The 26,063-nt window shown below is 33.0% G+C and overlaps 1 protein-coding gene across 9 annotated transcripts in view; it reads right to left on the reverse strand.

Moving 5' to 3' along the window:
* The window catches only part of LOC105214146 (maternal protein pumilio), a 334,815-nt gene that overhangs the window by 286,146 nt on the left and 22,606 nt on the right, over nt 1-26,063 (reverse strand). For all 9 annotated transcript variants that reach the window (XM_054229106.1, XM_054229100.1, XM_054229093.1 and 6 more), the window contains 5 exons: nt 18,138-18,373; nt 17,886-18,021; nt 17,626-17,744; nt 7,154-7,394; nt 6,998-7,090 (listed from right to left, as the gene is read on the reverse strand). In XM_054229106.1, the coding sequence (XP_054085081.1) occupies nt 6,998-7,090; nt 7,154-7,394; nt 17,626-17,744; nt 17,886-18,021; nt 18,138-18,373 (825 nt within the window). The remainder of the gene's footprint in view (nt 1-6,997; nt 7,091-7,153; nt 7,395-17,625; nt 17,745-17,885; nt 18,022-18,137; nt 18,374-26,063) is intronic.

Below are 26,063 nucleotides of genomic sequence, written 5' to 3' on the forward strand. Positions count from 1 at the left end.
TATCGGAAATCGAGTATATTTTGCACAGTTCTATGCTCTGCCAGAAATGAATCCACCAAAAAACGACAGCGATGTTTATTCTGTCATCATACAAAAAATTCCAACAAATATTCAGCTGTTTGTAGTACGTGCTAAAAATTTGTTTGCAAGGAACACAGCAGCTTAGTTTGTGAAAAGTGCCGTTCAAACATATGTACATATCTCAAATATTTTCTACAATTAACATACACTTAACTTGATTCAAATAAAAAAATATGAACTCTTTCAATAAAATAGTGTTATTAGTGGAGTTTTTACAAGTGGGTCAAATTGACCCAAAACACTATATGTGTAATTTATTCCTAACATAGCAGAAGGGTTAAGAAATCTAAACGAAGTTCACAATTCATACATAATACCCGATTTCCACCATTCAGCACAAAATTTACATGTAAATTACTGAAACGAAATGTTCAACTATTTGGTCTGTCATTTGCAGGTGTTTATAGCTTCATTATACCGAGTCACAGCCGCTAAAATATTTTAATTAATTTGAATTTGAATTGTCTGTGACATCAGCTGATTCATTTGACTACCGCGCGACACCGTTCGCCTCAATCCCTCAAGTACTTCGCGACTCTTCTGTTAGTTTTCGGTTACAATTTACCCATTTTCTTTTGTTTATTTACACACAAATTTCTGCACTAAAAACTTTTTAATGAAGCAATTATTGGTGCCGCTGGCAGCTTGACAGGTAGCAGCTCTTTCAGCCAACAGTGGGAAGCTGGAAGATAGCGACGGATAGGTGGCTGGAGCTTTGTACTCTGTGCTTAACCCGATTCCAAGTAAATACAAATTAAAATACTTTTCGAGAAAATGCAAAATGACGCTTTTTGTCAGCAAACTGCAAATTAATGGGTGCAGTTCGCAACTTGTCTATTGTATATACATGTGTAGATATGTCTGTATGTAATTACTATAAATAACAGAAAACTATTAAATGCAGCATCGTTTTGTTTGACTTTTTAATTTTCAACTTAATATAAATATGACATATTTGCATAACGAAATAATGAAAATATGCAAAATTGTAATGCAATACCCAATTACAAGAGTTAATCCCGTGATGATTCCATTTTCAACTATTTTTTGGGCCACGTGCATTTGCCAATTTTATGGATTAATGTTTTTATAAGCCAATTTATGCTCTGTTAAACAAAAATCATAAAAATCCGTTCATTCTGTGTTAACTGTGGCAGCACAAGTACCGTTGTACTTGACGAAAAATAAAAGTGCACCGCAATCCAAAACAAAAGCAAAAGCAATGCAACTCGAATGAGTTGCAACAAACAACAGCAACATTGACTGGATTTTGTAATAACAGTAGTGTTTTTGTGTCAATAATTTTTTTCCAATGCATTTTTTATAATTCGGACGAAATGTTGTTGCAATGTTTGGTGTTAATGTAACAACGATTCAATACGCGCAAGCGCGTCCAATTACAAGCTTGACTCCATGCCGCGGTGACTGGAGTAGAAAAATTTTATATTTTTTATAAACTAGAATTTCTACATTATGTACGTATGTACAATTATATAATAAAGCGAAACTTATAATTAAAACAGTCATTACATTTCAACAAATAAATGTACAAATAATGCGCTTAGTTTGTAATCACAAAATTTTTGACAGAAATTTGTTGGATTTCAAAATAGAATATATGTATGTACTAGCAGACCCTGCCACACGTTTTTGTGGCTAAGGTATACATTAAATTAGGAAAGCTTACAATACAGAGAAAAAATTCTTACGCATAAAGACGAAAACGTTATAGGCGATAAATTTTAAAATGATTGATAGACATTATTGTAGATCTGTATTAAGCGTAAATTATCATAATTTGTAAAACATTGATTTTTTCTTTATGTTTAGAAAGTAACAAATGACCAAATTTCATAGTTGGCTTTATCTTGGCTTTGGTGACGATATTGATTACCTTCTTCACAGCCAGTCTTGTTCTTTTGCAAAGTTTGATGTTGATTTATGTTACGCAGCATGATGACAACTCACACTACTTTTAATTGCAAGTGAGAGGGGATAGTCCAGCAATTTAAAATAGTCTGTGGGATAATTGAATACGTCATCCTGGTTTGTAGCTGTGTCAACTCTCCTTTAACGAAATTCTAATTGTCGCATTAAGATCAAAGAGATCCTTGTTTTTTTACCATCAATATAGGTCATTCAATCAGCCATTTATGTTTATTATATTAAGGTTTCATGTCAGGGAAAACACGATGAATAAGCTCCTCTTTCGAGGCCATGAAGTGACAGAAACCCGTTAAAAATGTTATTAATCCATCGAGGTGTCAACTGTGTCGCTACCATTTTCAACTATTTCTACAATCGCAGTATGACATTGTTGGAAAAACACTCGTATGTTTTTCGTTAATTGGCGATTATTTATGTGTCGCCACAAATTAGATGATTTTAGGAATGTGATTAGTTCATCAGCAACAGTTGATCCAGGAATAGTCTGGCGAAAATCACCTGCCAACAGAATCATGGCTTCACCAAAAATATTTTCGTTGTCGCGTAAATCTTTTAAATTCCTGTGCAGTACCTCCAGCGACTTGAATATCTGGCAAATCTTCTTTATAGCTCTGTTTTTTGGCGATTTTGCAGACTGGTGTTTCGTTGATTTGCAATTTAGGAGTAATTTCAAGGCCGAATTGCTGTTTGTCTGCCTACTAACAGGTGCCAAGTTGCCCCTATTCCCATTATAACTGGGCGTAGAAAATGAGTGAAATCGGTATAAAATGTTCGGTTGCCTTTCCCTACTTGTTACAAATTGTTTTGGGCTATCGACACAGCCTTATACAATTGAACAATGAAAAAAATATTTTAACAAAGCAACAATGACAACTTTCAAAATACAGTATACTCTCGAAAAGTAAATCGATTGGTATTTTGGGTAATTCACTTTTTCGAATAATTTACTTTTCCAAATATATACATAAATTATCTGTTTTTATAATATTAAATGCATTTTTAAACTTAAAAAATTCATTCATTTATTTGCTTCAAACATATGGATTTACATGAAAAACATATTTACATTTACATACATACATATGTATTTACTATGAAGAGAAAAAATCTTGAATATTCTTTTGTTTTTTTTTTTTTTTGCAATATATTTTCTGACCATTTTTGTACGACAATTCAAAAAGTCAGACACCTGATTTGCATCGTTTTCATTTTTAAACCAGTGGATCAAGTAGGAGAGTTTATTTACTAAAAAGACGCGATAAACAAGAGAGTAGTGTTTTTGCAACATCGTAAAAAACGCTGCTTGCTTCGTTTCGAATTTTTTATCACACTCTCTGAAAAGTAAATTAAAAAATTAAAAAAATTTACTTTTTCGAGGTGCATGTGTAATCTTAAAGGTGATTAACTTTTCCGCGATTATTTACTTTCTGAGAATTTACTTTTCGAGAGAATACTGTATTATTATTATTTTTTTTTTATAATTTTGTTGACAATTCAAATAAAATCATCTTCTTGTTATCTTCCTCACAATTTTTCGATATATACTTACTTTCTAATCCTTTCCTGGCCTTCCATAAATATTTCAAAACTAAAATTAGCCAGATCGGTTTGGCCCTTCTCGACTTTTTTCGAGACTAACGACACAAATTGTTTGTATGGGTGTTTAGAAAATTGTTGATTTAAGACTTTCAGACAATTTTTCTAAATTTTCTCTCCGTAAGAACCATCCCGGTACCTCTAAAAACATTCTAAACAAAGAATTTGCGAAATCGGTTCAGCGGTTCTCGAGTTATGCGCTTAGCAACACATTTGCGATTCATTTTTATATTATAGAAGATATATATGTATATGGTGTTGAGCATTACAATGGATATACTGGTATGGAAAGTGCTAATATTTGTATTAACGCTATTTTTCTGCATAACTAACTACGATTACAAAGAGCTTCGAGTACAAAAAGAACAAACAAAAGTTTTTGAGAATTTCAGATGTTCATAAAATTCTGCCATAATAACTACTAAACCTGAAGAAATTGTATGCAATATTAAATATATTGATTCTGTTATAGTAATATCAAATACCAGTTTCAGATTCGGAAGACACATTTTTTTTTTTTTTTTTTTTTGATAACCTTCAATTTTTTCATTTTCATTTGTCTCTTCTTGTTATATTACAAGCTCTTTATTGTTCGTGAACAATAACAGCACAATATTATTGACTGCCGATTCCAATATGAAAGGCAATGCATTTACTATGCGATATATGAGAAGTTTTCTTGTAAGCAAATATGGAGTTGCCTTGAAAATCACGGTTACAACTTATCTTATGACTACTGTATGCTATAAAAATATATAAGTAGACAGTTGTGTGTGGAAAATATTCTTGAAATAAATGTAAGAAATTTAACCTAAAATCAAACGCCACAAATATTGCTGATGCATACATAAGCTTTGTAACAAAGACTAGAAAATAGCATCACTATGCAGGGAATGAAAAATATTTTAAAATGAAAAACAAAAAGTGAAGAAATCTAAATAATATTGGGATTATTATTTATGAAAAACCTAACAGAGAGAAATTCGGTTCGGTTTGGTTATAAAAGGTTTGAGAGTTGTCAACATTTTATATGAAAAATGTTAATTAATGGAAAATGAATGGTCATGGCAGAAAGCTAGACGACGGAAATATGAATTAATATAAAAAAAATATTTATTTAAAAAAAAAATATATTTATTTTCAAAAAAAAAAATATTTATTTTCAAAAAAAAATATTTATATTAAAAAAAAAATATTTATTTTCAAAACAAAAAAATATTTATTTTCAAAAAAAAATATTTATTTTCAAAAAAAATATTTATTTTCAAAAAAAAATATTTATTTTCAAAAAAAATATTTATTTTCAAAAAAAAAAAATTTATTTTCAAACAAAAAATATTTATTTTCAAAAAAAATTTATTTTCAAAAAAAAATATTTATTTTCAAAAAAAAAAATATTTATTTTCAAACAAAAAATATTTATTTTCAAAAAAAATTTATTTTCAAAAAAAAATATTTATTTTCAAAAAAAAAATATTTATTTTCAAACAAAAAATATTTATTTTCAAAAAAAAAAATATTAAAAAATTAGAAAATATAAAAAAGAAAAAACCAATTAAATAAAAAAAGACATTTTAAAAAAAGATGAAACTATAAAAAAGAAAAAAAACAATTAAAAGAAAAGAAAATATTAAAAAAATACTATGTCACCCTATCATTTGAGCATTTTCACACTGCCTTTCCTGAAACCACTTAAATGTGTTTAGTAAGAAAATAAAAAGCTGTTTACAAGCATTCTATAAATTTGCACAAAATACATTTTTGGCTAAAATACTTTCCAGCACTTATTCTTACTTTCATTCACTTTTACTGAGCATTTTACACTACTCTAACCGCAGTGTACACATATTTTCATTTAACAAACCAAAGAGCTCAACTTAAATTGCCAACTAATCCTAAAACCTTTTGGTTTGCATTGCTTGCATATGTGCGAGGTGATATACATACATAGATAAACATATATATTACGAACACTTTACAGTTGCTGTGAAATGTGTGAAATCACAGACGTAGCTAGTTCGGTAGTTTCTTTTGGGGTATAACACTAATACTAACATAGACGTACCCGCATGTAAATGTTAGCAGTAAAATGCGGTCAGCACTGCTTTAAAATACTTCTACTAACACTTAAACACTACGTTGTTTACACATTTATACATACATATGTAACTATGAAGCCTGTGAAACTGGATAAACTTTTGCCAGAGCACGTGGCTTCTGTAAGCATCGGTTCTCTTCACAAATGTGTATTTTTATCGTAGTAATTGAGGTTAAATTTGGTAATCAATAAAAAAAAATAAAGTTATATGATTTTTGAACTATTTCAAGAATCAGAATCAAAATTTCTGAGCCTTCCTAATATAATACAAACATATATATATGCGAAAAATCGTATAAAGAACATTTTATTGTCACTTCAGCAAATCGCAACCGACTATCATCCACCATTTATTAAACTAAATTTATGAGTGTCTGGAAGTGAAAGCGGCAAACTGTTGCATACTATAAGGCGCCAGACGTTCATGTGTGTGTGTGTGTGTGTGCGTGTAGTGGCATAACTGTTGGTGAGCAGGCCCAAACACTTTCACGCTTGCTGCTTCGATAAATTGGCATAAAAGAGAAAATATTGCCAACCATACAAGCATTTGGGAGTCAAAACCGAACAAATGTGGCAAGCAACAGTCGGGAATACACTGCCAAGATCACAATGAAGCGATAGCAACGAAAACTGCCTGAGGCAGAAGAGCAGCAGACAGCAGAGTAGAATGGTGATGCATGGATACTCAATGCAAAATATTGATTTTCAATTTGTACCAATGAAAAAGTAGCTAACAAGCCTTGGCAGACGGCGCAAAACGATGCAATTTGGTACTGTATGCAGCAAATGCAAGCTGAAATTTGGCAAATGAACAACAATGCAGTGCCCAAAAGCCATAAAAATGGCAGATCAGTATAGAGATGAAACTAGAAAACAATACCAAGCTAATGTTGTACGCCATATGCATACATACACATATATGAGCTGTGTATTCGTCCAATGTCCGGAAATGTTACATATTTCAAACGTAGGTATTGATTAAGAAGCATTGAAGTGCAATTTTGCGGCTAATAAATACGATTTGCTTTGACAATAAATTGGACGCAACAACAAGGCAAAAAAAAAAATTGAGAGAGCGATTCGTCGGTAGTAAAGGAGTGTGGGAGTGGGACATTAATGCATAAACTAAACTTTGCTAATGCGAATGGGGCACCGGCAAATATGAAGTCCACCTACTAAAACTACAGTGAAATAGTGCTTTCATTACATATGTAAATCACCAATACAAAATATAACAGCACACATGTATGTATTATATATTGTAGAACCGCTCACCTGTACATCAAAATTTGGTGGTTGTTGCTGCAATAGATTTCCAGAAGATTCCATTTGATTTGGTCCTTGTGCCTGATGGTTCATCATGGGGCTCTGAAACATGTCAAATAAAATTAAATACACTAATTAGAGATATTGTATTATAATAGTTCATACCTGTGCCATTTGCATGCCACCGACGCCGTTCATTACAGGCGGTTGTAATTGACCCATTTGCATTTGATGTGGCGGATATGAGTTCATTTGTGTACCCGGTCCACCTTGATGATCCATCGAATTGAGCATGTGATTGAATGGATGTGTGGGGAAGCCACCATGTTGTGTGGGATCGAGTAGTGTGGGTGGGCGTGGCAGCGTTTCTTCAGCTGGCGAGGGCTGACGGGAGCCAGGCGTGCGACTGTAAAATAAATAAAAAAACACATATATATTAAATACATATACAAATAAATATATAACATCTTAAATAATTGATTTTGGAAATTGTTACTTATTTTTATGTCTCTGTAGGTATGTCAATATTAAATTTTTAATATTTATTAGTTTTCAAAAATCGTATACACTAGTATAATAGTAAACAAAATTCAATATTAACTAATGAAATAAGAGAGTGGACTGCAATAGTTTGTAAGCCACTGCACTTCACTACTGCTAATAACAGTTTGAGTGCTTTCGAATCAGCATACCGAAAAACATATAGCATTGTCACACACCACATTTGCTACATTGGTGACTTTGCTTAGCGGAAGTACTAAAATATGTGGAACCATCAAATTTGGGACAATCCACTTTTTGTTCGTTGGAACAAAATTACCAAACTGTGCTGTGGAATGCAAATATTGGTTGATAGCTAGCTAGCTATACATAGTAGGGTCACGCACCATTTTCTTTAGTAATGTTTGGTTCGACGGAGTGTAACTCAAACTGTGCGGTGTTGGTTGTATGTTGGATATTGCTCAATAAAATCAAATTCAATATATAAAAAAAATAATAAAAATTATAAAAAAATAATAAAAATTATAAAAAAAATAATAAAAATTATAAAAAAAATAATAAAAATTATAAAGAAATAATAGAAATTATAAAAAAAATAATAAAAATTATAAAAAAAATAATAAAAATTATAAAAAAAAAATAAAAAATAAAATTTCATTAAAAAAATGAAATAAAAATTAAAAAAAGAAATTATATAAAAGTGCACATGCATATCACTTACACACCTACTAATTTGTTGCAATCAAGAAAATAATTAACTCAATTATGTCAATTGAAACGCATTCTGCATGATATTTCAAATAATTGTGCACCCAATTAACTCGATACGACATCATTAAACGGCTTTTAATATTGAGCAAATAAAACAAGTGATGAAAATGAATGTCACTGTGTCAACAACAAAATTGCAGCAAAGCACGCGTTAGATCACTGAATTAAATGAATGAACTGCCAAGTAATCGTGCAATGACTATGCACACATACAACAACACCAACAAAAACAAATCGGGGAATATCATTAATAAATTTTATAAAACGCTAGGTCAGTTACTGCAGTGTAAATTTATACATATGTACATATATAGTAGAGAATTTAGAAGCAATTTAGTAGAAGCAATTAAAAGCAATATGAAATAATAGATTTGTTAAATTTTTTGATAGAGAAAAATGAAATGATAAGATTTGATTGATAATTTATTTAAAAGTCCAGTGAGCAAACGAGTCTATAGAAAATATATAAAAATTAATTTTCTGCCGAAAAACAGCGTCAGGAATAAAAACAAGAATACTTGCTGCTTATGGTTATGACTGTTGGAACTCAATATGTGTTCATATAGTGACAGTTTAGTAGGTTTAAGTCACAATGAAGACACAATTTTCTTTTAAAATGTTGCTAAAACAAAATTTCATACAAGAGATAGCACAAGCAGAAAAATTACTTAATTTTAGATAGAGACTAGAGGACTCGCTCTTTAAACATCATATAGACTTTACCAAAGGCAAACGAGCGCGAGACATTCGAGTTACACGAGCCAGAAAATGTCTTCTTATAACAATGGGCTTTAGAAAAATTCCTTTCAGCAGTTTTTCAATACGATTTTTTTGGCAGCTTAAACAAACAATGTCATGAAAAAACTAACTGTAACAAAATCAAACATTTACGATAGACAGTGTTTCCAAGCGCATGTGCACCAACTTAGTAGCTGCGCACAAACGAAAGACTTAAGAAACAAACTTGCTTCAGCTTCAAAATGATTTTGATCATAAAACTTAGTTTAAATACAAAAAAGTGCGTTGCCAGTTGTTGCATATTTTCATATGCCTCATAAAAAATAATAAAAATACACAAACTCAAAAGCTGTCTAAGTAAGCACATTTGCTGTGACTAAGCGCACAAAGTTCATGAAATACGTTCGTTGCTGTCTGTCACATTCGTTCTTTTGCGCCATTGCCATTTATTTTGGCCAAAGCCAAATTACATATACCAGAAATAAGCTTAATTGGTATATATACACATGTGCTTATACATACATACAAACATATGTATGTATATGTGCGCACATGGCAAATATCTCGGCTTCAGCCGCCGCATTGCGTTCGCTTCGGCGCTTCTATTGTTCGTGCGCCTTCCTTCGTTTTCTACTACTTCTGCTCCAGCTGCGCTCGTTCGGTCAACTTCCCGCCTTTTTTTTGCTCTCAAGTTGAACACGTTTTCCGCTGCGGCCGCCGAACGCCTCTCGTACGTAATTTTCTACCTTCCCTAGTACTGGTGTTGCTTTTGCATTTACTTTGCTTTGTCTTTCAACTGTGGCTTTGCCTTCGCTCGGCAATGTTTTCGTTGTTAGGTCATTAACACACAAAAGCTGCAGCGCCAACTACTAAAAGCTTGAAACAGCTGCTGTTGCTGTGGCGGCTGCTCGTGTGTGCGGGGAGTCGTGTGTGCGGGGAGTCGTGTATGCGGGGAGTCGTGTGTGTGTGTGTTAGTGTGTTATGTGGCCAGCAGCCGGCAAAATACAAAAACGTGTTGTTGGCGGGGCGTGAGTCAGTCAGTGACACAACATCATCAACTCGCTGGCAGCTGCCTGCTGTTGACTGCGTACATAAATAGATACATACATACACATGTGAATAGCGTTATATACATATGCGACAATTAAATTATTTGCATTTTTCTTATTGTTATTATTGTTGTTGTATGCATTGTAATTGATTACGACGCGTGATTTGCACGGTTGTGCACTTAAAGTATTATGCACATTTACCGTTAATGTAATCGTTTTTGTTGTTTCAATGTGTTATAATACGTACGCCATTGTATATTAATATCTTCAATTGATCTACTTTTTAATTGATATTGATTGAAGATAATCAGCATTTGTAACAGTACTATGAGCGCATAAAGTACTTGCATTAATTAACTGTTATTAACGGATGTAATGCTTTATCACTAAAGCTTAAGTGTAGTTAAATATAAATTTTTAAATGTGGCATCACCATATTATGCAATAATATTTCAAAATGTACAATGTGATAAAAAAAAATATAAAATTAAAAAATATATATATAAAAATTAAAAGAAATGAAAAAATATTAAAATATGTAACAAATACCCCAGCCAAATAATAATATGTGCATTTCTGCTTTTGTTTATATTTCTTATTCACTGTTATTTTTTGGATTTCGGTAAATGTGGAATAAAAGGTTGATATCTTACCGTTACTATGCAACGAAAATTGTTTCATACTTCACTCGTTCGTTGTACAGTTACATTAAGAATGTGCTTGTGAATTGGGTATTGCATAGTAAATATTTATACATATGTGCAAAATCAGTTTAGCGGATCTTTTTTACTTTTTTTAGTGTCGCAGCAAAAACTTTTTTTGCTAAAATTTGTTTTCAAAATTATTGTAGGTGCATTAACTTAATGGATTATTAAAAATTTGATTACATTTATTTAACTGTAAGCCTAAAATGCCTCGTGGTACTAGTTTATCAGCCGAGGAACAAGTAATAATCATAGGAATGCATGAAAGCGGTTCCAAAATGGCTCTAGACCAAAGCGACATCGGAACTGTATCTCAAAATTTCTTAAAAACCCCACTAATTATGGTATAGTGCGACGCAGCGGACGAAAAACAACATTGATGAGCGGTGCGAAAGGATGATTCGACGGCTAGTAGTTGCGGACTTGATACGCAGCGATCAAATATGGACCTAATTAAGACAGAAAATCACAATAAATATAATTTTTTTAAATATACATAAAAATCAGTTTCTGAAACACACCCCCATGGCACCTAAACCAACGCTAAAGAAAGACACAATAAAGCACATTTGAGGTTTACAAATAAATACCAATTCTGTGCCGATGAGTGATAGAATACAGTCTTTAGTGACGAAAAAAAATTAAATTTTGTCGGCCCAGGTGCAAGAAATATTGGGGAGATTCGCACTAGGAACGACGGTCCTACTTCAAGCGATGTTTTGGAAGCGGTACCTTGATTTCATGGGCTGCTGTGGAAAGCTATCTACATGTTTTATATTCACTCAAATGAATGCTAATATCAATGTAGATCTTTTGGACAGCGAGTTAATAAAATTTGCTGGCAATATTTATGGCATATAACTGGACATATCGAAAGAATAATGCTTCAATCCACACGAAGAACATCTTTAACGACCGGAAAATTCCGGTATTACAATGTGCAGTATTGAGTTCGAACCTAAATCCTATTGAGGATCTCTGGGGGAACCTCTCTGCTCCTGTTTTCCAAAACGGAAAGCAGTTTGAGACACTACGTCACCTTAAATTAGCCATAAAGCAATTTGCACATATTTACATAACTATTCCACAGTCAGTCAGTAGTTAATTCTCTGATTAAGCGGCTTAATTTAGTTTTAAAATATAAGGACAATTCTACTGACTATTAAAATAAACATTTCTTTCAGTTAAACTCAAATGTATAGTCTTTACTGGTAAAAATAGTAAAGTGCACATATAAATATTTACTATTAGGCTAAACTTCAATTCTGTTTTATAGTTTAAAAAATATTTTTAAATTTGTTAATTTTTTGTTTTTTATATCGTATACATTAATAATAACAAACCTGCATACTCAGAAATATTTGCAAATTTTGTAATTTTTAATTTTTTTTGCAAAAGTTCATGCACATATAATTATTTGAATGAGGTATAAAAAATTCAAATAAATACAAAAAAATATAAAAATATAAACAATGTAAACGAGTTATTACATTACAGACTACTCGTATTATCGTGTTCCAACTGTAATTTCATTTATTTCTTTTTGACTTTTTCCTTATTGTTATTTATCTTATTGGATACTGAAAAGTAAACAGCTGCAAATATGAACAGTTACTTTTTTAACTTTCATTGCGTGGGTATCGACGGCACATTAATTGAGATTTTGATGGGAATCATTAAAAATGTGACACTTAAACAATTATTGGAAATAATTTTAAGCACTTCGCTGATTGTTTATATGAGTCCAAATTTAGAGTGCACAAATTTTAGAGTGTTTGTAAAAGCTCCAACACAGCGAAAAGGCTCATAACATAAGTCCTGGAAGAGAACCAGGTGAAATCATCTCATCACTTTCTTTTGGAATGTGACGCCTTTGCGAGATAAAGACAATGATTTCTTGGATCTCACTTTTTTTTGAACAACCGCGCGAACTAGCGGATATAAAAGTGAAAAATTCCCGGTGATTCGTAGTAGGTTCAGCGCGCTTTGTCAAATCTTAATATTTAATCAAGGTGGTCACAAAGGACTGTCTCTCATGGTGTGTGTCCTTCCTTCTGGGGAGCAGTCAACAAACTAAAATATTAGTTTTGGTTTTGTCGACCTTCACTTTGCCAATTGTTTGACAAAACTTCATATCAAACACTTCTTAAGGTCAGGTGAACTCTACTTGACTTATAGATTTGTCTGAGAACCACATTCCGACCTTGGAAGCTTTCTCACCACTACAATTTAATGTCACATGTGAACAGACTGTTTTTAGCTTAAACAAAAATAGTTATTAGTAGATTTTATGTCTTCCAAAACAGATTCAGCAGACTTTTGCTGGTATTTCACACACTCTTTCAACTTGAAGTGATTAATCGAAGATAGTTCAATGACTAAATGCCACATTTTGTATTTAATCTTGGTAATTATAATAATAATGAGTCAATTAACTCGTAAAACCTTCGCTCATAACCAAATCTGTTCTTCCAAACTGCAAATATAAAAACATACCCTCGTATAGCAATTAAAGGTTTGAAAGCAAAGCGTTAATGGAATGCGTAAAAAACTCGTATTTATGAATTTTTATGATTTAAAAGTTATTCACCTAAAAAACTGCCAAAAAGTAAAATAAAAATTTTAAAACAAACAAAGCTTCCTTCACATTCCTCTTTCTTCATAACAGAAGAACCAACAAATTTAAATGACTACTCATAGCAATGAAGAGATTTGTTTTAGTGTGTAAGCACTGAACTAAAATCAAGGTTTTGCGAAGTTAGACGCACCGCAGAAAAAAAAACAGCAACAGCAATCAAGTAATCAAATGTGGTCGGGTAAACGAAATATTAACCTTCAAAAAAATTCAAAGTAGACAAACGAAATAAATATAAACAAACATACATACAAAATAAAATTAAAACAACGCTTAGGATATGATGAGGCACCTACAACAGACGCAAAACAACAATGCGCCCTACAATTGTAGCTTATGAAAGCGCCCAACGAAATTAGCTTGTAAGCAGCTGTATTCAATGCAAGAAAATAAAAGTTTCCAAAATATTACAACAAAGGAGTGCTGGTTTCACTTTTTCTTGGTAAGCCATTACCAACGCAACGAGAAAAAGCAGCGGCGTGTATATCGAGAAAAAAATTAGTGAAAGAGCTCTGATCTTCGGTGGCTTACTTTAGTTGCAGCAACTATTGAGGCACAAATGTTATATATACAAGCACACACACTGCCTACTGTTGTGGAAAGGCGGCCGGCACAAGGCGTACTGGCCCATAAAGTAATACGCATACACCTACTTTATGAACAAGCTTACAAAGTGAGGAGATAAAAAATTCAAGTAAATTTGAAGTCGAAATTCAAAAGGAGGGCAAATGAATAATTCAAAAAGGGTCCTTACAAATTTGCATTAGGGTGGTACTCAAAAAATTTAAATAAAATTTTAATTTTTCGTTTGGAGAAAAGTGATCTCTGTGACTACTTTTATAATCAGGTGTTTGTACTACATTTAAGAATTTTAATATTCAATATAAAAATCAAAAATAAAAAAAAAATAAAATAAAAAAAAAATTTAAAAGTTTTTTTTTTAATTAAAAAAGTTATATTAAAATAAAAATTATTGAATTAAAAATCGATTAGCAAATGATTTTTAAATTATATCGAATAAATATATTTACATATACAAAGCAATTATATAAAATAAATATGTAATTAAAAAGGTTGTGCCGCTTATGTAGTCACACCGTTAACCATTAATACGACAACTGTGAGTGAGCGCAGCATGACCAACTGCATATTTGAGTTGTGGAAGCGGCGAACCGGCTCCGAAATTACATTTTTGGCATTGAATTGTGCAGACAACAATAAAGTAGCGGGGTGTTTAACTGGATGGATAGCCCACTCGGCTGGCAACATTAAGCTTGTGACAATTAGTATGCCGACTTTAGTGTTAAAACTCGTTTGTCGGCCAAGTGCATATGTAACTGTGGCAAAGTACAAATTATTGCGTAAATAATAAAATATAGAGATTGTATAATGCGAACAATTTGCATATAAATAGAGTAAATTAAATTTCATATTTTGTATTATTTTGCATACAAAAGCCGCACTTATTATTTATAGACTCGACTCTGTGATGTGTTTGCAACATATTTTGTTATGCGCACATCACAACAACACACTGCATGCTGCTGAGCTGACTATGTAATTGCAAACTAGCATGTTGCATGCAACGTGAAATTCTTATTTCAGTGTGTTTAGTACTATATATGCAACACAGTTCTCTAGAGCTTCGCAGCGCGTCTCTAAAGTAATGCAGCAAAATGGCGCTACTGTGGCATAAGCCGACTGGAAAATACTTATACAACAAATACTTATACTTTAAACTGCTTGCTGCACAGCTCCACATCTTCGCTACAACTGAAATTACTTAACGTAACTCTTCTGTAGGGAATAAATACTCTTTTATGCACTTGTAGAATATAGAATGCCCATTGTAATAGTGTTCTACAAGAACAGGTTACAATTACACCTGAAGAAATAAATGCGCACACGCAACTGCAACGCATGAACGTTGAATAAACATGATATATATGTGCTATAACCGGATATGGGAACATGGACCTGGCAGTATTCCTCATAATAATTTATGAAATACTTATGACGCTACAACAACAACAACGCTCTGAGAATATTTTAAAACGGCTTTACAATAGTCACCTGAAATTAAGGTACTTCGGTTTCCTTTTTAAGCAAATTGTGCAAACGCTTAACGTTACCTTGAAATAAATGACCTCATGAACTCGGCTGCTGATTTGAAAGTTTCATAATTTTGGTTGCCATAATGACTTCTTGGATGTTCTAACGATCAGATCAAGAATGATCTTGGTCAAAACATTTTTCCATGCTAATTGAATGAATTTCCCAAAAGCTTATGCTTTTATATAGTAATGATTATGTTTGAACGATTTCATTAAACGAACTATGCGAACTTGCTGGATTTGACATTAGCCGCATAATAAAATTTGTGATAGCCTCAAAGCTTTTCGGCGATACGTAAGAGTCTTCTTTGCGATCCATACCTAGGAATCTTCTGACATCACAACAGACTGGCAATTTTAGCCGTCCAAATGGGATCGCCTTTTTACCCTAACCTATGATTCCATAAAATTTTACATCATGACCGGCAAGTTCCGAGCACAATCACGCCATGTCAGACCAAGATCAGTCAAGTTTGCAGATATCTATAATTATTGGCATTTTTATGCATATAAAAAGACATGGCAATGAGAAACTGACTAATTAAATTAGTATGTGTAGCATTCACGTTGAAAAACTGCTGGAAAAATAATGTAATATGTATGGCAAAACAAAATAGCACAAAAGCAACAAAGAATGCGCAACAAACCAGCAAAAAACATGGCATTTAAATCACAAGCAATAACAAGAGTTATACGCAACAAACAGGCCGACGCCGTCGCTCCGTTCAGCTTCTAGCCCGGTTGCAGCACTTACTTTGCACTTGCAACGTTACTAAAAATCTTTTACTCTCGTCGTTACTTCATTGTTTCTGCAGTAAAACATTAGCCGAGGGTAAATGTACGCGGTGGCTTCAGTTGGGCGCTGCAACCTCTGGTAAAACTGGTTCGTTGCATGACCGCTTGTCTGACTGACTCAATCACGAAATGCGCTAGTTGGTGGCGCATGCGGTGGGCTGTGGCATTGAACAACAGTAAGACGGCCGTCTGCTGCTTTGACTCAACAAATGCCAGGAGAGAACGTGTCTGAAGTTGTCTTTGAAGTTGTTGCAAAATGTGGTTCGCTATCTGTCTAGTGTCTGGTGGCGAGAGGCAGTGCCAAGAACCTTGAAGAAACCAGTTGGCAATTCTAATGTCAATGCCATTGCAATACGCTGCGGTGTTCCGGTCGACCGAGCAGCAGCTAGGCAATGTGCAATTCTAGTAGAGTAGGCAGTGCCAAGCTGTGTAAGAAGTCAGGCAGACAAGACCGCCGCTTTGAAGACGCTGCTGCAGCTGCCATGACTGCAACAACAGCATTTACCATGAAAAATATAACAACAATTAACTGTACAAGAAAATACTCCACAACGTAAACAATGACGTTGAGGGAAATCTGGCCGTAGCCAACTCATTGTCTCTGCGGTTTAAAACTCCGATAGTAAGGTTGACAGACAACAGACTGTTTGTCAGTTGAGCAGAGTGAGAGACTACTTCAATGAAGCATATGTAGCATGTGTTGTTGTAATTGCTGATATATACAAAAAAATGGAAATTTATTCTCTTGAAAGTATTTAAAGTCCCGTTGCAGTTTATTTGTTAAAAGCCAACTTATTATTAAATTCTGCTTCCACTATAAATTGGAGTTTATTATACTCCTGTATTTATTGGTATTACAGTATAACTAAAATACGATGGCAACCGAAATGCTTATAACCAACCATTAATTTATCAGACAGCATGTAAATTGTATTACTAAATAATATGTATGCAAGTTCATATTGCATTACTTCCTGACGCTCTTAAGTGGCTCACGTGTATAGGAAACCGCAGAAACAAACAAAGGTAACCGCAGAAACTAGTATTTATTGTCGGTTGTCTGATAAATGTGAGCTGTTGTGGCCTTGGTGGCTTTTATTTGCCAATACGGATGATCTTGATAAATGAAATGGAGTATTGATAAATTCGGAAATATTATTGTTACAAGAAAACTGCTGAAGTAACAACAAACACAAATATTCGTCTGAATATGAATATTATTTACGATTTTATCGTTGACTTTATTATAATTTTTTTTTCAAAAATACTGCCTATTCCTATGTAAAATTTATATATTATATATATGTAAATAAGTCTCAGTACTCACTTAAATCCTTTGTCATCATCGATGCCATTGGCTACGCCATTAGTATTTGTTACTTGGTCGTCTTTCTTTAGGCCGTTTGTGTCAAACGGAGAATTGGCCTTTTCTTTGTCATCGTGAGACTAAAAAAAGTACACAAAAAGATTAAAAGATTAGTTCGAGTGAAAAAATATGATATTAAATGAAGCTATCCAAAAATATTATAATGAAAAAATATTATTATTATCATAGTGATACTCAATAATAATTTTCCCAAAACTCACCTTATCATTATCATCAAATTTCAGACTTCGCAAACGTGGTTCGAGGCTGGATAGTGGACTTTCCTTATTTGTCGGTGAACCGCCCAGCACATATTCGACCATTTTAACACCCAAACCGCTTGTGGAGTCACGTGGACTGCAAAAGTTAGATTTAATAAATATTTGTAGGTTATTCATTAAATAATGGAATAAAATCTAAAGAAATAATATTCTATATGCCAAATAATTTCAATTTTTTTTCACTTCGCTTACCTCAAAATGCCTGCATTGCTGTTCGCATTCGTTTCTGGTGCTTGCGGAAAAGTGCGTGGCCGCGGTGGTGCCAATATATTTTCGCCCTGTGTGGACCATGTTGAGTCTTTCCAAACTGGATGATCGCCAACACCAGGGATGTGTAGTGGATTTAGTGGACCACCAGTTACGCCACCTGAAGTGTTGCCTCTGCCATCGGATTTTTCCCATAATTTTTTGGCAGTGGATGTGGTGATCTGCAATAAAAAATTAAAATAAGTTTAATTTAATTTTTTTATTTTTTTTAACATATGTATGGAATAAACCGAAATAATAAATATACATGTATCAATTTAAAAAAGTAATAGCTAAATACTATCCCTAGCATCAATTTTATTAAAATCCTTTAACATGAAGAAGACAAATTGCGGTTTATATTTGCGTTAAAAATAAATAATAAATGTTTGATCAAACACTCCAAACCTCATTTTAAGTTAGAAAGAAAAATATTAGTCGCTTTTGCGGACTTTTATTTCGATAATTCGTTATTGTAATACGGATATCGCGAAAGTCTCCATAAAGTCGTAGACTTTGGAAGCACCAATTTATATTATTAATCATCAAACGTAAATACAAAAATATATATGTATGAATTGTTTTTATACACTGAATAATAATAAGAGTGAGCTTCCATGTTTGTTTAAAGCCACTTTTGTGGTGCATTGCAACCGGTAGTGTTATCAAGAGCAATAAATTGTAAGTCAAATAAGGAAAACGAGAGAAATAAACACAAACAAAAAACATAAAGAAATTCTGCGCATGCGCGAGAAAACCTAACCGACTGTCTAGCACTGAGTGTGACAGTCGAGACGAAATTCTGTTTAGTTTTTAAACACTCCTCCGAAGCAACTAAGAAGTTGAGGTTGAACAAAAGCAAAACAGCGGTCAGTCACTTATTTGCGGTTACACCAGTCTAGTGATTGTTGGAATAAACAAATGTTTCAAGATTGCAACGACACATTTTAAGAATCAAGGTAATTGCTACGAAAGTATTTTTAATAAAATTTATATTAAAAACACTTTAGAGTTTTAAATATTTCTTTTGTACCAGAAATGCTTCATCAATGCAACTCAGCGCATGAATGTTAGACATGCACGCGACCTAGTCGTGGAAGACAACCGCTAAATATAATGAATGTACATACATAAGTAAGCGTATAAGTACAACACAAACGACGAGTCTCATGTGTCATATACTAAGTCGATTCACTTTGATAAATTCTCTAATTGCAATTAATGTCAATAAAACCATCAACACATCAACACATCAAAACAACAGCAATAACAATGTAACACATAGTTGGAGCAAAAGTGAACATGCGCACAAACAAACATACAGATATTCGTAAGTATGTATATGAGTATGAGAAAGCAGCAGTTAGATAACAAGAGGACTTGTATGAATTGTGACGGATTTGCCAATCAATGAATGAGTAGAAATATTTTTTAATCAATATTAATCATTAATTTTGGCAATACATATTTAATATTGACAATAATAGCATTGAACAAACATAAACAATAAATGCAAATCAATATATTTTAATGGATTCTTCTCTTAAATAAATAAAATATATACCCATGTACATATTAGAAAAATATAATAATAAATTTACGAATTTTATAAATAAGTTAAGCTTTATGAGCCACTGATCCAACAATAATACGAACAACCAGAATTGTAACAAAAGCTGATACATCATAGAACATGCCTGCAGTCAGCTGCTAAAATATTTAGTAAGTAAGAATAGTGACAGCAAAAGGGAAGCGATCCAAAGGCAAGCACTGCAACGTTGAAAGGTTTCAATTGAAGTTGACTGATGTAAGAAAAATAGAAATAAAATATCTCGTGGACGTGAAAATGCAAGAATGTTAGCAAGTACCACTGGGAGATTCTCGCAGAATGAGACTAAACATGTTAGTCGAGAGAAAGAAAAATGGACAACAAAAAAATATTGCTGAGAATTCAGCGGGGATTAAGATAGGAAATAAAACAGGAAAATGGAAGATATATAGATAGAATAAGAGAACAGCAAAACCATATTTGAACATTTTTATAATGCTTGTTTCATTGTTTTATTGTATTACATTCATAATTCATGTAGCAGACAATACAAAACGGAATGTCAAGTAAACTTCTAGCAGAGCAGCAGCAGAGACAGGTGTACTGGGAAATGTACAAAATTATACAACTGAGCAAACGAAAATCGAGAGATTGATTATAAGGCAAAATGTTGCTAGTCGATTTATAAACCAACAAATGTTCAAGTGAACACTAAATGCTTTCTTATAAAAATCGAGCTTGCCGAAATAACTTGGTGTTTCTACGTCATCATGAATCTGTGTCAAGTTTAACGCTATGCTCCTTAAAAGTCGCACTCAATTAAAACACTATAAATCGCTGATCCGAAAAAGACGAAACAGGCAAGACACACAAAAAAACAACAAAAATGCCGCACCCAATTTGGCAACAAGAAACTGCTGAATTGGCGAATAGACGAAAGCAGCTGTAAGCGTGACTAGTAAAAGCTGGGGAACTGCATGCTATTTGGAGGAAATATGTGATGGTTGTGTTCAAAAAGTTTGAAGTTTAAAGTCAATTAAATAAATAAAAAATATGATGCATACGAGCTGTATTCAAAAAATAAAGGGAATTTTAAAATTTAAAACAATGGGGTTATAGAATTCAATTGTCAAAAAAAAAATTGTATTATTATATGTTGATAAACATGCCCCTGAAGTATGATAACATTTTCAGCTGTTTTCATTGCTCACTTTGTCTGTAGCAACCGCTACGGTTAGACATTTGTTTATGAGCTTGGCGGCTTCGTTGCTTGTTCGTCAATTCTTAGTCAAAAACAATATGGGAACAATGCCCCATGCCCCAGCCTTTATATTCTTGACTTTTTCCTATTTCCAAGAATAAAGAAAACCTTAAAGTGTCGTCCTTATACAAGCAAACGAGAAATCGCTGATTCAACCAAGGGAAATCCCAAAAATTTAGTTTGAAAAGTGTTTCGACAATTCGAAGAAGCGCTGACCGAAGTGCATAGTATCATATGGGAATTATTTTAAAATAACCGTTATTTTTTGAACACATCTCATTCATTATTCGTGAGAAAAGCATTGTGATAGAAGTATAGAGAATTTTTCACACATCGAATTGTGCATTATGTAATATCACAAATGGTTTTACACTTCCCAAATGAAAGTTTGAAAAAATAGCAACACACACAAGGCGTGCCACTAAATCGACAAGTGTAATTTTGAAATACTTATTTTCCAATAATATTTGAATGCCTCAAACAGTTGATTCATTATTGATGAGGCTGTAGAACAGCTGACCTAATTTTGAACATGCTATCCTAGGCTGCAACGGTAAACGTTATTGAACAGAGAAGAAAAAGAATTTTCTCATTTCTACGTGGATAACAATTAAAAAAATCAAATTTCAACTGTCAATGAGCGCCATTTGCTGTTTAACTATTCATAACGAAAGCGCGTCGGTAATATCAGTGTGCGCGGGTCGCAAGGAAATAATAAAAATCTGCAGTGATACGCTTCTGAGCAAATCTTATATGAATGTAATCGAAGCGCATTCGTGCAGAAGTGGAGCAAACGTTGCACTTAATTTGGCTAATGGCATAGTGAATGCAGTTAAGTCCATTTAGTTTAATCAAATTAGTTGAATCGATCTCGAAAAATGTTACTCAGATTTATTTACTTTTTCACTTTGGAAAGCCCAAAAGTCAAGAAGCCTCCAGTCGACTCCAACCTGCCTATAAGAGCCTTGGGCGGAAACTGGGCACGAAGTGACGAGGATAAGGCAAATTGTTTTGCAAATCACCTAGAAAAGGTATTTCAACCTAATTGCCCAAAGAACAGCTTTAAGCTGCCATTCATCTCCAATAGCGCTAACGAGTCGCTTGGGTCTATTCAAACGTCATCTTCTGAAATTATTAAAATCATAAAAGAGCTGAATCCAAAAATGCTAATTGAGTTACCAAATATTGCTTTAATAGTGCTCTCCTTGCTCTTTAACGCTATTTTCAGTTTCGGGTACTATCCAATTTCATGGAAAAAGTCGGAGATCATCATGATAGAGAAACCAGGTAAAGACTTGACACAGCCGTCTTCATAGAGACCAATCAGTCTTCTACCCTGTCTTTCTAAAACATTTGAAAAAGTGTTACTATCAAAGATGTCTCCTTTCCTCCATGAAAATAATGTAATACCAACGCACCAATTCGGTTTTTGTGCAAAACATGGCACTGTAGAACAAGTAAATAGAATTACTAACGAAATCAGAGGGGCGTTCGAGTATAGAAAGTACTGTTCTGCTATATTTCTAGATGTGGCTCAGGCGTTCGATAAAGTGTGGCATGACGGGCTTTTATATAAGATTAAAAAAAGCTTACCTCTCGAAATGCATAAAACCTTGGAGTCTTATTTAAAAATAAAAAGTTTACTGTCAAAGTAGGAGACTTCATATCTGAAGAACGACCAATAAGAGCTGGTGTACCTCAGGGCAGGGTTTTAGGGCCAACTCTATACATAATATATACAGCAGACCTTCCAACAGCTAGTAATGTTTCGACATCAACTTTTGCGGATGACACAGCATTAGTGAGCCGAAACAAATGCCCAATTATAGCATCAAAAGTATTAGGAGAGCATTTGATTTTTGTCGTAGAATGGCTGGCGTATCAATGTAAATGAACAAAAGTGCAAGCATTTTACATTTTCCCTAAGACCAAAAACGTGCCCGGCAGTTAAAATGAACAATATTTTATTACCCCAAACGACTGAAGTAACATATCTTGGTATTCACTTGGATAGAAGGCTCACGTGGAGAGAACACATATCGAGCAAAATAACCTGCATGAAGATAAGAACAGCAAATTTAAATTGGCTTTTAAATAAAAATTTAAAACTTAGTCTAGACAGCAAAGTTCTATTATATAACGCGGTCATAAAGCCGATTTGGATGTACGGCATCCAACTATGGGGTACGACCTGTGCAACCAATATCGATATAATTCAGAGATTCCAATCAAAAATGCTTAGAACAATCACGTGCTCATCATGGTAAAGAAAGAAGTAGAGAACAGCAGAAATAAATATTTATCCAAACTCCGAGATCACCCAAACCCATTGGCTAATCCTTTATAACATTCTTGTAATCAATCTCGTCTAAAAAGAAGAGATATGCCAGCACACTGAGTAGCAACGTTTCACCAAAACAACTCAATCAATTGGTTGAGCTTGTTTAGTTTTAATTAGAATTAAGATTTTATAACTTATTGTTGCTTCAAAGAGCAGATTCAATAAATAAAGAAATATATGAAAAAAAGATTTATTTAGGTTAATTTCATTGACGAAAAGTGACAGCTGATTTTTTTAATTAGTAATATTCAATTCCATTCTGTAACAGAGAACGATTTATTTTTTATTAAACATCTAATGAGTACATTTACTCGAAATATGTTCAAACTTGACTACAGTCGAATTCATTAAAAATAAAATTTTAATATCATCGAAAAATCAAAAGAGCATATCCTATTATATCACTCACACGTTTTTTTTTCTTTTTCTTTTTAATGGACTGGTAATTTCATAACGTTTGATTTAATTACACATGTCAGTACTGTCTATTATAATATAATTATTATAGATTTATAGTTATTGCCTCAGTAATTTTCTTTATAAAGTCATAAAGAAATAAATTTAAACTATTGATAAATATATAATAGTTTTATTATAAACAATAATGAAAATTTATCATATTTTTACAGTATTGAAACAAAAATGAAAAATTTATATTTTATATGAATGTATTACATAAGAGGAGTATAACTTTCAAATGCAAACAATAAGATAAAATATATACAAACATATGAAATTCAATAAATTATCCTTCAGGTATACTCAACCCACTCAACAATAGTGACTGAATAAAATAATGTTCTCATTTCGAAAACATTTGTTATACTCTGAAAAGACAGGGTATATTAAGTTTGTCACGATGTTTGTAATACCCAGAAGGAAGCGTCGGAAACCCTATAAAGTATATACACTGGTGGCCACAAAATAAAGTTGAGTAAAGCACGCGTTTCAGTTCAATGTTTTTAGCACTAAATTTTCGCCTAGAGACCCACTGTAAATTGCAACGGTATATTATAACTGTGCTCAAAAATGTAGCACGTGTTTGAGTGACAAATTTAGACACTTTTACTAAAATTCGGCGGTTTGATGAATTTATTGTATTTTGAGTGTGCTGGTGCTTGGTCACATAATTAAGGACACCAATTTTTTTATTGGATTTTTATTTTTTAACACAAAAACTTGCGGTAAGTTGTGTAAATCATTTGTATATTAACTAAATATTCAATTTCAAATAAAATAATTGTTAGATATGGGTCGAAAAAAGAGTTGTACTCCAGAATTGAGGAAAATGATTATTTACAAGTACGTGAAGGAAAAAATGTCCATTAGAGCCGTAGCGAAGGAACTTTTGTGCTCAAAATCAATGGTTTACAATGCTTTGATTCATTTGGGAAGTACAGGAAGTACAGCGAATAAAATAAGGAAAAAACGGCCCAGAAAAACTACTTCAAAGGACGATCGTGTAATTTGTAGAGTTTGCAAGGCGAATCCTTTTTTAACTTCCAGGCAAATTCTTGGCACGGTAAAGGATCAACTGACCAACGATGTATCAACACGAACCATCAGACGTCGTCTTCTTGAAAATGGGCTACGTGGTTGTATCGCAAGAAAAAAACCGCACGTATCAAACAAAAACTTAAAGAGTCGTATTAAATTTGCAAAAGAGCATATCGGAAAACCCTTAGATTTTTGGAAACAAATACTGTGGAGCGATGAATTTTATTTAATTTATTTGGTTCAGATGGGAAACAATTTGTTCGACGCCCGCCAAGCAAGGAATTTCACCCTCGATACACTTTAAAAACGGTTAAGCATGGTGGAGGCAGTATTATGGTTTGGGCTGCATTTTCGTGGTACGGTGTAGGTCCTATTCGACGGATAACTCAAAGAATGGACCAATATTTATATAAAGATATATTGTCGAGTACAATGAAGCCATTTGTAGAGGAATACATGCCTGAACCATACATTTTTATGCAGGATAACGACCCCAAGCACACTGCTAGGAGTGTTAAAACTTGGCTTTCGTCCGAGAACATTAAGGTTTTGGATTGGCCTGCCCAGAGTCCGGACTTAAATCCAATCGAAAACCTCTGCGGAGATGTCAAAAGAGGCTTGGGGAAAAAATCAAGCAAAAATGCTGACGAATTATTTCAAAATTTCAAAGAAATATGGCAGAGCATATCAACTGAGCGATGTCAGCGTTTGGTCGGTAGTCTACCTAGAAGGTGTAAAGCTGTGCTTGAAGCAAAAGGCTATCCGACAAAATACTAACTGAAAACATTAATTTATAATCAAATTTTACTTTTTTTAGTATTATTTTTAATATACTAACCAAAAATCTGAAGTGTCCTTAATTAGTTGACCAAGTCAAAATAGATATATTAGATTATTTTTTTGTCGCATGTTGAATTGAAAACATTTTTTTCGTTAAATTTTCAATAAATCTATACCTTAGAAGATAATAAATATGGTAACTTAAGTTTAAAAAAATATGTCGCTTTTAAATTATAAAATAAACCAATGTTTTAAAAGAAAACGGAGTGTCCTTAATTATGTGACCACCAGTGTATATAAATGATCAGTATGTTGAGCTGAGTCGATTTAGCCAAGTCCGTCTGTCTGTCCGTTAAGATATCGTTTTGAAATTTTGCAAATGTTATTTTCTCTTCAAGAAGCTGCTCATTTGTCGGAACTGCCGATATCGGACCACTATATCAT

Source organism: Zeugodacus cucurbitae, chromosome 2, assembly GCF_028554725.1.
Source record: "Zeugodacus cucurbitae isolate PBARC_wt_2022May chromosome 2, idZeuCucr1.2, whole genome shotgun sequence".
In the NCBI taxonomy this organism is placed as follows: domain Eukaryota; kingdom Metazoa; phylum Arthropoda; class Insecta; order Diptera; family Tephritidae; genus Zeugodacus; species Zeugodacus cucurbitae.